General features: G+C 44.6%; 1 protein-coding gene across 4 annotated transcripts in view; it reads left to right on the top strand.

Moving 5' to 3' along the window:
* The window catches only part of ATRN (attractin), a 147,898-nt gene that overhangs the window by 21,123 nt on the left and 114,757 nt on the right, over positions 1-12,018 (top strand). Inside the window, exon 1 of one of the 4 annotated variants that reach the window (XM_072927806.1) lies at positions 509-543. The exons of the other annotated variants lie outside the window; for them this stretch is intronic. Within the exon in view, the coding sequence (XP_072783907.1) occupies positions 524-543 (20 nt within the window). The 5' untranslated portion in view covers positions 509-523. Of the gene's footprint in view, positions 1-508; positions 544-12,018 lie in introns of those variants that run through there. 4 annotated transcript variants of the gene reach the window in all.

A 12,018-nucleotide genomic window follows, 5' to 3' on the forward strand; every position in this document is an offset into this window, starting at 1 on the left:
TTTCCCACCCCAGTGAGTCTGATTCTGCTACTCCCATTACTCCTTTAACTGGGGCAGTGCTCGTGTTGCATCTGTGCCAGCTGCTGCTTTCTCACCTGTAATATTTAACTAATGGGGAACAGTAGAGTGGCTTCAGTTTTACAGCTCAGTTTTAAATCGACTCATTTCCTGGGAAATGCCATTTCGTGGTTTGGGAATTGCCATGTGCTTTAAACTCTGCTTGTTAAACTTGGTGAGATGAGAAACTCACCGGTAAGTGAAGAGCTCTGCAGCTGTAGCACCTGACCAAGAACTGCTTTCACTCTTTCTAAACTAGGGATTGTAATTAGTGGAGCTATTTGACTCTGAGCCAGTTTGAACAGCCTGTCTTAATCTAAATAAAACTGAAATGCTTTGAGCAAGCCTTTCCTCCCTTTTCCCCTATAAGGCTTTAATAAATAAATTAAATAATGAGATGCAAAAAGCTCAGAATAGTACTGCAGAGCTCTTGGCAGGCGAGAAAGCAGCTGTTGCCGTGCGTGTGATGAAGGGGAAAAAAACAAGGTAGGTCTCCAACCTGCCCTTGCTTGTCCCTGTCACAGACTACTGTGGCAGCTCACCTTTATCCCAGAGCTCATCTCAGCCAGCACCACTCCTGAGAGCTGGGCACCACTTTTCCCTCTGCTTTGGGAATCATGCTTCCTTTTTGAGGTTTCAGCTCTGTGTGTTCAGGTGTAACAGGGGTTTGACATGACCTGGGCTATGGGAACCTCACCTGGTTAAGCATTCCTGGTCCAGGTACTTGGGATACTTGGAGGGGCTTTGTAATTGGATGTGGGAGTTTTAAAATTTTCTAGGAAAAGTTGTGCAGACATATTTGAAATTATTTTTGTCATGAAACCATGAATTTTTATTTGTACATTTGCATAGATAATTTTAGCATAAGAACAAAATGGTTCCTGAAATCTGTTGTCCAGTGCCTGGTACCTTTGGATTTTTCATACGTCTAAAAGGAATTTATCTCCGTTATTGCTTCCCTTCTTACTCCTTGTGCTATAAATTACCTCTGACAGATTAATTTGAAGCACAGGAGATGAGAAGTAGTACTGACCTTATGATGCATTGATGCATCTGTGGTTAGGTCTGAGAAACATTCAGCTGGGATTTCCTCCTTTGACCTGAAGTTTGGTATTTGTTGTGTAAAATACCTGAAATGCGTGTGGACACAAAGATTGCCCTTGGTGTTGTACCTGTGCTACACCTGTCTGTGTTCCTCAGCCCCATAGCAGAGCAAAGAATTGCTTTTGGCCTGGAACAAAAATATATCCAGGAGGAAAGGAGCCTGGTGGACAACCAAGTTATATCAGCACCTTGAAATGCTTTTGAGCATGGACAGTGCAGTGGTGTTGGAGCGTGCTGCAGGGCAACACTGCATGTGACGTGGCTTATGGCTTTCTGCTCTGCAGGACTCCCCTTAAGTGCTTCTCCTAGTGCTCCATCATAGGCTACAGTGAAGTATCATTTCTTTGAGCAGTTTTAAAGCAGGAATGAACTTTTCCTTACAGGTTTAAGGGTGGGGACTGGGGGTGGTTGGTGTTTCTCTTATAAATAATGTTTTAAGGCATCTTGGTTGTGAATAGAGATAATGAAGTGAAAATGTAGGAAGCTAAATGGGAAAGTGGAACGAGGCAAAACCTTTTTCTTTCCCGTTTTTATTAATAAACGAAGGCAAGCACAGCAGTATTTTGTGCACAATTCCTTGTTAGTGCAGGCTTTTAGAAGCATGGAATAGCTCGGGTTAGAAGGGACCTTAAAGTCCCTTGCATATTATTCCATTCCACTGTCATTAGCGGGAACACCTTCCGCTGTCCCAGGCTGCTCCGAGCCCCATCCAGCCTGGCCTTGGTGACTGCCAAGGATGGGGCAGCCACAGCTGCTCTGGGCACCCTGTGCCAGGGCCTCATCTCTCCTGTAGAGAATAATTTCTTCATAATATCTAACCTAAACCCTCCTTCATCTTAGGGTCATTTCCCATGGTCGTTACCAGACTGTGGAAAGATTGGTGATGACTGAATCCTATATAAGAAGTTGGGACTTTCTTTAGTTGTTTAATAACTAAACAACTCAGTGGCCTCTCAGTCATGTTCAGCTTGGTGAAGTGAGGGGTTATTTGCATAACTAGTGTTGAGCTACTGTCTTTGTTTTTGTTGTCAGAAATCTGTTGCGAGCAGATGGAATTTCATTTTTTCCCCACTACCGTCCCAGAATAACTCCTTTCAAAGTCATTTCGGAGGCAATGGGAGAGGTGCATATGGCTGGGCTAGGGATGTAAGCAACGATTTTCACAGCTATACCTTCCCTGAGGGAGTTTAGTTCCCTGCTGGGTGGGTTGGATGTCCACAACTGTGGTATTTTTTTTTTTTTTTGATTGGCTTATTGTCTGTTGTATTTGTTTTGTGTTCTTGATTTTTTTGAAGGAAGGGTTTCTTTGTAGTGATTATCAAGAGATCTGCATGTCAGACATTGCCTTACTAGAAGAAAAGATAAGGCCCCCATCTTTCCCCCAACCATGCAGGAACATCTGTCTGCAGCTGAGGAATCAGGAGGTTGTGGTGTGACCTTCCCTGAACCAACAGTGATTCACAGACAAACACTCCAGAGCTACTTACCCTAGAAAGAAATGCTAGCAGGGCTTGGATTCTAAAGATATTGTAGTGAGACTGTTGCTAAGGCACCATTGACACAAACCACAGATTCTGTGTTATGTGTCCATGAGTGCATTGTTTCTATATTTTCAAAGTTTGTTCCAAAAATAAAATGGTTGCATGTAGTCTTTGCTTGATTAAAGCATGCTTAAAAGGTCATAGAATCACAGGATGTTTTAGGTTGGAAGGGTCCTTAAAAAAACCCATTCCATTCCAGCCCTGCCATGGGCAGGGACACCTCCCACTGCCCCAGGGTGCTCCAAGCCCCAGTGTCCATCCTGGCCTTGGGCACTGCCAGGGATCCAGGGGCAGCCCCAGCTGCTCTGGACACCCTGTGCCAGGACCTCACACCCTCCCAGGGAACAATTCCTGCCCAAGATTCCATACATCCCTTCCCTCTGGCAGTGGGAAGCCATTCCCTGTGTCCTGTCCCTGCATGCCTTGTCCCCAGTCCCTCTCCAGCTCTCCTGGAACCCCTTTAGGCTGTTGAAGGAGCTCTAAAGTCTCCCTGGAGCCTTCTTATCTCCAGGTGAACATTCCCAGCTCTCCCAGTCTGTTTCATGTTGAAGAAGGATTTTTTTTTTTTCCCCAAAACCAACTTTTCTTGCTGCATCTTCTGCCCTGGTAAGGAATCAAGGCATGGTGTTTTAATAGCCAAGAATATCTGTTGGTGCGTTAGGAAATACCTGATCGGGATTGTAAAATTTATTGTTTAGGTGCATTTAATAAAGGCATAACAGTCTATCGTGCCTAAACCCACCCCATTCCTGAAGGAATTTAGTCTGGTCCCAGTAAGGCTGCAAACACACTCTGGCATATGAAAGTCCTTCCAACTCCTCACCTCCTGGAGTCTGGAGCTGTTGAGTTACGAGATGACTTTCACATTTGGTTTATTTGCTCAGGCTCTTAAATAAACACTGGGATGGTTTGAGTACCATGGGTTTATTTCATTCTTCCCAGGAGCTGGTGGAAAAGCTTAGCCTGGCTGGTGGAGTAATCTGTGTGGTCAAAGTGACCTGTGCCAGCAGTAGAAAGTTTTCATTGGAGGGATTAAAATGATTTACTCAAAGCTACATGAAGTCTGGCCTTTTCTCCATGTGCTAAGCCAGGATTTTGGCTGTGTGTTTGAGTATAAAGTGCTGCAGCTGACTTCCCATTCCATAGGTGAGTGAGAACACGCAGTTGGACGTGTGCTTGGTATTCACGTTTTTCTTATGACCATATAGTCCTACCTAAACTCAAATCATCTGGATTATTCTTTATTTTTGAGTTTTGTTCTACTTAAGGAGGGGAACTTCTCAAGGAAACCAACTGTGTACACCTGTCTTCATTAGATACTCCAAGTGTTTGGTATTTAGCTCCCTTTTTTCTATGTTGTGTGAATTTACTTTTATTAACATGCCACTTGAGCTTTTCTGCAAGGGGTTGCAAATCATTCTTTTTGTTGCTGTGATAATGAATTTAGCACAACAATCTGTGGGAGGGAGAAACAGCTGGCTTGAACTGAAAAGGGAAGGGAGAAGAACTGATGAAGTGTTTGTGGAAGTATTTACAATTCTGTACCAATACGTATGTGGAAATGAGAAGTTCCTGTAAAGCCAAAAATTAGGAGACAGCTTTTTTATTCCTTCTTTCTTTCTCCTGGATATTGGCAAACATCACTGTTGCTTGTTTGTGTTGTGAAGTTGGGAGCTTATTTCCAATTGTTTCTGCAGGTGCTAAAAGATAGAATTCTGGAATGATTTAGGTTGAAGGGACCTTAAAGACAGCTAGTTCCAAACACCCTGCCAAGGGCAGGGACCCTGTCCACTACCCCAGGGTGCTCCAAGCCCCATCCAGTCTGTCCTCAAACACTGCAGAGATCCAGTGGCAGCCCCAGCTGCTCTGGGCATCCTGTGCCAGGGCCTGCCCACCGTCCCGGGAAGCAATTCCTAATTCCCAATATTCCATCTATCCCTGCCCTCTGGCAGTGGGAGCCATTCCCTGGGTTCTGTCCCTGCAGGCCTTATCCCCAGTCCCTCTCCAGCTCTCCTGGAGCCCCTTCAGGGACTCTGAGTATTCCCTGGAATTTTCCCTTCTCCAGGGGAATATTCCCAGCTCTCCCAGCCTGTCTCCAGAGCCCCTTCAGGGACTCTGAGGATTCCCTGGAATTTTCCCTTCTCCAGGGGAACGTTCCCAGCTCTCCCAGCCTGGCTCCAGAGCAGAGGGGCTCCAGCCCTGGAGCAGCTCTGGGGCCTCCTCTGGGCTCTCTCCAGCAGCTCCACGTCCTCCTGCTGTTGGCTCCAGGGCTGAGGCAGCTCTGCAGGTGGGCTCTCACCTGAGGGGCACAGGGACAGAGCCTCCCTCCCCTGCTGCCCACGCTGGGATCAGCCCAGGGCTGGGGGCCTCTGGCTGGGTCATGTCCAGCTCTCACCCAGCAGCACCCCCAGGTCCTTCTCCCCAGGGCTGCTCTCCAGCCATTCCCCACCCATCTTGTATTTGTGCTCTGGCTTGCTCCAACCCTGTGCAGGACCTTGCACTTGGCCGTGTTGGACCTCATGAGTTTTGCACTGTCCCAGCTCTCCAGCCTGCCCAGGTGCCCTTTGGTACCATTTCTTCCCTCAGGTGTGTCATCCCTCAGCTTGGTGTCAGTAGCTGTTGGTGGGAGGGAGCAGAGCTGGAATCTCAGCTGTGTTCTCGGGCCAGCGCTGGCGCTGACCTGGGCTCTGCTCCCCGAGCCAGCAATCACAGTCCTGCTTGTGGGCCTGGCCAGATCTTCAGGTGGGTGCTGAGGGACTGTTGGGAGAGAGAGGGCACGTGGCTCAAGGGATTATGTCTGGGGGCAGATTCACTGAAACAAGGTGGAAAGCATTAAAATCTAAATAGATTTTAGGAGATTGTAGTGATAAATTGTTGGTTTATTATTGGTGCTCTGTGGACTTCTCCTCCCCTCAATTAAATTCTTCTCTGCCCCCTCCTTCAAGACAAATATTTATATGCCTTTCATTCTTTACATACATATGAGAAGGACCTTTGTGGGACAGGTAGAATATCTTTGTATCATATAAACATACAGACTTTTTTTTCCTGTGGGACCATGCTTCCCTCATTCTCTGAGGTTTAATATTTTTTGCTTAAAAGGCTCATTTTCTGTTATATTATTTTTACTACTTGTGGCATCTTTGAGAGCATCTTCCTTATTAGTTGATCAATGTATCATTAACTTATTATATTGGCTGAGAATTTATTTCATTAAAAAATACAGTGTTTTCATTATCAATTTCCTGATCTTTGTATGTTCTTAGGGTGTTTTTTCAGCCAAACCCCTTATTTAAAAAGTCAAGGATTTGTCATTCTGTAGGTTCACAAATGCCCCTCTGGATTTCAGGATGTACTATGCCTATTTCAGGGAACTATATCTGAGGATCTGTGTCAAAATCTGGTTTTGAGGCCTGAACCAAACAGGAGTTAACAGCAATCTTTTTCCTAACTACTTTTATTTTTATAGGGATCAGTCCCAGCAGGTAACACTGCTGCATAGTAGCTTAAAATTTTTGAATGTCAGGAAGGAAATAAAAGGAATTATTTCTATCTCCTTTAGGAAAGTGGGTCAGGCTGTGATGTTTATTTATAGATTGTCTCAATATATTCATTTCTGTTGCAAGACTGACTGATCTTTGGCTTGTGCTTTTCTGTGTGACTACCAAGTTCTGAGCTCTACATTTGGCCTAAAAATCAGCAGGGATGGGGGGTGGCAAGTTTGGAGCTAAATCAGAGTCTAAATGGGCTTATTGAGAGTTCCATGGATTATTTTGGGGTTTAGGGCTTAGGGAAGAATAGGGCAACAGTTTCATATACAGTATTGGAAAGCAGAAGGGACTGCTGCTACTGCTTTTACATTTCTCATAGAAACTTGGTGGGCTTGCATTTGTCTGAGGAAGTGCAGCAGGACGATGGTCCTCTGCTCCACAGGGATGACCTGATACTGCACTTGCTCTGATTCCTGCTGGCCTGAAGGTTAAGTCAGCTGCTTAACCTCTTTTTGTTCATACAGCACATGTTCTGCCAATGAATGCTTTTCCTTATCTTGAATGTAGGCCTGACAGCTTGAAAGCTTATCCAAGTGAAGTGCTCTCTGGCTGGAGGAAAAGATTGATGTCTGTCAGTTCTGAGCATGTGGGCTTTAAAGATTTGAATTATGAGGCTTTATTTACAAGGGTCACGGTGTGCTGTACTGCAACTTAATTATTGTACAGGTGCTTGAGATCCATTGAATAATCGATTATTTCTAATTTTGGGAAAAGGATGAAAATTCATCTTACAGACCTTGTGTGCATGAGCCTTTGACGATTCTCTTTGACCATTGCAATAATGTGGTTTCTTTGTCCTTTTGTTTTGCAGGGGGTTAAGTTTTGCAGTAAGACACTTGCAAGAACTCTTGCCCCAAGGTTTCAGGGGGTCATTGTGTGCCAGGGAAAGAGAAGGACTGATATTTAGGCACACAGTTTTGTGGTGATTTGGAATGGGATGAGCCTCATCCCCAGTGGTGCAGCTGTGAGGAGCAGGTGAGCAGCACTGACAGCAATGGCACAAGGAGTGCCCAGGCGTGCTGAGCAACCTCACAGGGCACAGAGGGCACACAGGGGCAGGGTGTGAACGGCAGGGGATAAAAGGCTGGGTAAAGAATGAGAAGGGCAGCTACTTGAAGCTTTCTGAAGTGGCGTGGTGTTCCTGTGTGTGGGATGAAGCTTTCTGATGTGGTATGGTGATAATCTCTGTATTGTGGCTGTCTCGACTGCGCTATGTGCTGTGATACTGACTTATTCTTTCCTGCTGTAGTGCCATGGTTTATGATGTGTGAAATGCATTTGCTTCCACTGTGCTCTGTTGTCTCCTCCTGCCTGGTGTGAGACCACACCACAAACACCAGGAGCATTTTAGGACCACCAGGGAAGGATAAGACTCCCATTTTTCTGGGCATTACAGACACTTTTAACTAAATTATCCTTATTTCTAAGAATTAGGCCAAGATCCAATAAGTGGATTTGGAAACAGATGGGGAAAGCAGAATGCAACTGTTGGGTTAGATTAGTAGACAGCTGTTGTAGTGTCCACCAGCTGCATGGCCGGTGTCTGAGGTACGAGTGGTGGGTATGGGTGGCCTTCAAGAGGACCTGATGAATTGGCCTTTTGTAATGGTAATGTTTCTGCATAAAATACAGGCACTGGGGAAAGTGTTCAAAAAAATAAGAGTGCCAAGACTGGAGTTCTTTCAGTGTGAAAGCAGAGATCAAAGATAATATAGAGATAATAGAGCAATGCTTGGGGCACCCTGGGACAGTGGAAGGGGGGTGGAACGAGATATGAACTTTAAGGTCTGTCCCAGCCTAAAACATTTGGTTTTCCATGATTATGCTACAGCAGTGACTTTTACATGACTCTGCTCATCTTGAGGACTTTTATCTCAGGAGACTGTCTATGTGGAAGAGAGGAGAGAATTCTCTGGGCACGTGGCGTAGTTGATTGTCTGTCTTTCAGGTACCTGTTGCTGCGCAGGTAAAATCCTTTTCAAAGTGGATTTTGCAGTAATGTCATTACCTTAATCTGTGAGACCTGGTCTGTAATTAATTCCATCTTGCTAGCTTTACCCATGTGTGGAACCCAGGTGGCAGAAGGGATTTAGTTGTTTTTCATTGGATATCTAGGAACTAGTTGTGTGGATTGTTCATCTGCTTCTCTTATCCCCAGTGTGCCTGATCACTATTCCATGCCTATAAGTTATAGCATTTGCTTATAATAAATGTCTTTTAACCTCAGTGCTTTTAGTGAGAACATAAACAAAATCAAATTATTAATCAATTTAGGATAGAAAGCGTTTCTTCTGGTAAGAGGCTGTAACAGCCCTTTCTTTATGCCTTCAATTCCAGATATACCCAGACAGTGACTTTTAATTATGAAGTGCTTGAGCACTTGGGAAGGAGGAGGAAGAAAGGAGGAAAACTCATTGCTTGCATCTGTCTCTAGATTTAACAACTTCAAAATTAGGATGGACAAGGGGTGTTTGAGTTTGTTTCATGGTTTTGGTTGTTTGTTTAGATTTTGGTGGTTTTGTTTGTTTTGGCTTTTTGTTTGGTTTTGATTATTTGGTTAAGGTTTTTTTTTTTGTGAAATGGCTGTGAAACTTCTCCAGACACAAAATGCTGCTAAGTCTTCACTGTCAGTGTCACTGCAGTCTAAACTGAAAGTAATACAAACCCATTTTGAGATCCAGTGATGACACTTAAGAGGCTAAATTTTAATGTGTTTTATAAACCAAACCAGCCTACTTAACTTTTCTGGTGAATAATGAAGGAAAGGCCAGCTGCATTTTTTCTTTGTTAATACTTCTGATGAAAAGACATATATTCAAAACGTTGTTGCCAGCATATAATGTACATTTAGTGTCACAATGCTTTGAAGCAAGTGCTGCAAAGTTACTTAATCCTAAATTCTACTTCTTTTGAGTTTTTGTACTCTCTAGCAACAGGCCTGCTTTAGATTTATTAGATAGTAATTAGTCAACAGCTTGGAGGCTTTGCCTTGTTGTGAAGTTCCTGCCCACAGAGGAATTTTCTCAGTGCATACTAATTTGTATTTGAAAAATATATGCTGCTAGTATTACTCATGTTATTATTAAAGAAACTGTGGATTTGTCTGGTGATTTCCAATTTCAGATTCGGCTGTTTACCCAGAAGATACCATTGATTACTGCCTGATTTTCTTGTGTTGGTTTTGTGCTTTTCAGGGGCTCCCAGAATGAGTGGGGAGCAATTAAATGTGCAGAATATTTTTGCATAAAATACTTATTTTTGAAGTTCTTTTTTATTAAATCTTCATCCTTGTCATTGCTTCCCTTTTGTCTTTTCCTTAAAAAAAGCTAGAATAGGCAGCACTCAAGGTTGGAGCTCTTTGAATGTGTGTGCTGTAGGTTCTTCTCCCTTACTCTCTTTTTTCCCTTTGGTTCGTATATATGGCAGTCCACTTGGAAATCAGTGAAAAATTTAGTGTACAGAACACTGTTGTGAACAGTGAAGTTTGAAAGAAGCCTTAAGTTTTGTGTGTATATGCATGTACACGTATGTATTTATGCAGTACACTTATGTATGTTTTTTATCTGAGATGTGTGAATAGATCCTTGTGGGTTTTTTTCTACACTGGAGGTTTTAAAGTTGATGTTGTAGTTTAGAGCTTTGTAAGCATTGTAGTACAGAACCTGACTTACTGTTTTCCTAGGGTGTAGCAGCTGCTTTTTGCAGAGCAGGAGATGTAATGTTCAGGTAGTAGCGAAGCACTTCCTTTGTAGCAGCCACTCATTCCACCAAGTTAGCAAAGACAAGTGGTATTTGATGTCTTTCCATATTTTGTGATATCTGATTTCTGCATCTGAGTCATAAAATTACCATAGAATCACAGAATTGTTTAGGTTAGAAAAGTCCTCTAAGACAGTCAAGTCCAACTGTTCCCCAGCACACCCAAGACCACCACTGCCCCATGTCCCCCAGTGTCACTTCCACAGGGCTGGGAAATCCCCCAGGGATGGGGACTCCAGCCCTGCCCTGGGCAGCTGTGCCAGGCTGGGCAGCCCTTCCCATGAGGAATTTCCCCAGTTGCCACCCTAGGGCTCCCCTGAGGCTATTCCCTCTCCTCCTGTCCCCTGGGAACAGATCCCAAATCCCCCCGGCTGTCCCCTCCTGGCAGGAGCTGTGCAGAGCCACAAGGTCCCCCTGAGCCTCCTCTGCTTCAGGCTGAGCCCCCTCAGCTCCCTCGGGAACTCTCCAGCCCCTTCCTTCCCAGGTCCCTCGGGAACTCTCCAGCCCCTTCCCAGCTCCATTCCCTGCCCTGGCCAGGCTCCAGCCCCTCCAGGGCTCTCCAGAGCTGCCCCAGCCCTGGAGGTTCCCCAGCAGTGCCAGTAAAGGGACGGGCACTGCCCTGGCCCTGCTGCCACCCCAGAGCTGGCACAGCCCAGGGACCAGTGGCCCCCAGTGGCCTCTTGCCCACCTGGGCTCATGTCCAGCCGCTCTCACAGCACCCCCAGGGCCTTTGCCAGCCCTCTGGCCCAGGCTGGAGCCCAGGGGTTGCTGTGAGCCAGCGGCAGGACCTAAGCCTGCCCCCACACCACAAACATGTCCAAAGCTCTGTGGGGCCTGAGGCCTCTGAGCCTGGGGTTGGTGGTGACAGGTTACATGGGGTGGGAGCCTTCTCTGAGAGTGGCCTGATGGATACCAGGAGAGCTTTCCACACCCAGGTCCCTCATTCCTGGCATGTTGTTCCTTCTGGAGTTACTCCTGTGCTCCCTTCCCGAGGCTTTGCTGGCAGACAAAGCCAAAAGGCTGTGTGTGATGTGCCCCAGCTATCCCAGCCCCCAGCCCTGTGTCGCTGTGGCACAGAGCACTGAGCGTGGGGAACAGGAGCCTCTTTGCCTGGTAATCACTTGAGCTTTCTGTGTTGAGTGGAAAGATGAAATTCTAATTTCACTTTGCTTTTGTGTTGAAGATTTATTTCTGTCTGGAAGAGTGCTTACAGAAGAACATGGATGCTACTGCCTGCTCTAGCCAGGCAGTGCAGGCTATTTATTTTCCTTTCAGATATGTCAACTCTAATCAACTATAGATTTTTAATAGATTTTTATTAATAGATTTTAATGGTATTAATAAATTTTAATAATAGGTTATAGATTTTTAATATCCCTCATTTGTCCATAATGGCAGGAAGTTTAGTAAGCAGTCTGAGAAACTTACAGATAAGTTTTTATTATTAGGGTATCAAAGAAGTTTAATTTACATTTTTAAAACTTAGTACAATGTTTTGCTGAAACTTCATTGAATGACATTGATGTTGAAATGCTGTGTTTTTTTCTCTCCTGAGATGTGACATGCCTGGGGCTACAGTACTAACAGGATTTTTATTTTATTTTTGATATTACTCTTGGTAGCATTTCTTGGTGAATGAATTAGTAATTGCTTCCAGAAAAAATTGTTGCTGGAGTTCTATGAGCAGTGGTTCCCTAAGCGCTTACCACATGGCATGAGATTGTTTTTAGCTTGAGAGACTTGCTCAGGTTTTCAGAATCTCTGCTCTTGGTTGCAGGCAAAGTTCTATCAGTGTTGATACTGTTTGATTCATGGCTTTTCCATGGATATTATATTCAAAAGGATGATTTTTTAGACAAAAAGACTAGATGTTACTGCCTCCAGCTTGGAAGTTTCATTTGGTTTTGTGAATTCCTGGTTGATGGAAAAGTAGTTTGAATTTTCAAAGATGTTGAAATTTTACAAGAAATATAAATCACAGAATCCTTGAATGGTTTGGGTTGGAG

The sequence above is a fragment of the Taeniopygia guttata genome, chromosome 4, assembly GCF_048771995.1.
Source record: "Taeniopygia guttata chromosome 4, bTaeGut7.mat, whole genome shotgun sequence".
Classification (NCBI taxonomy): Eukaryota; Metazoa; Chordata; class Aves; order Passeriformes; family Estrildidae; genus Taeniopygia; species Taeniopygia guttata.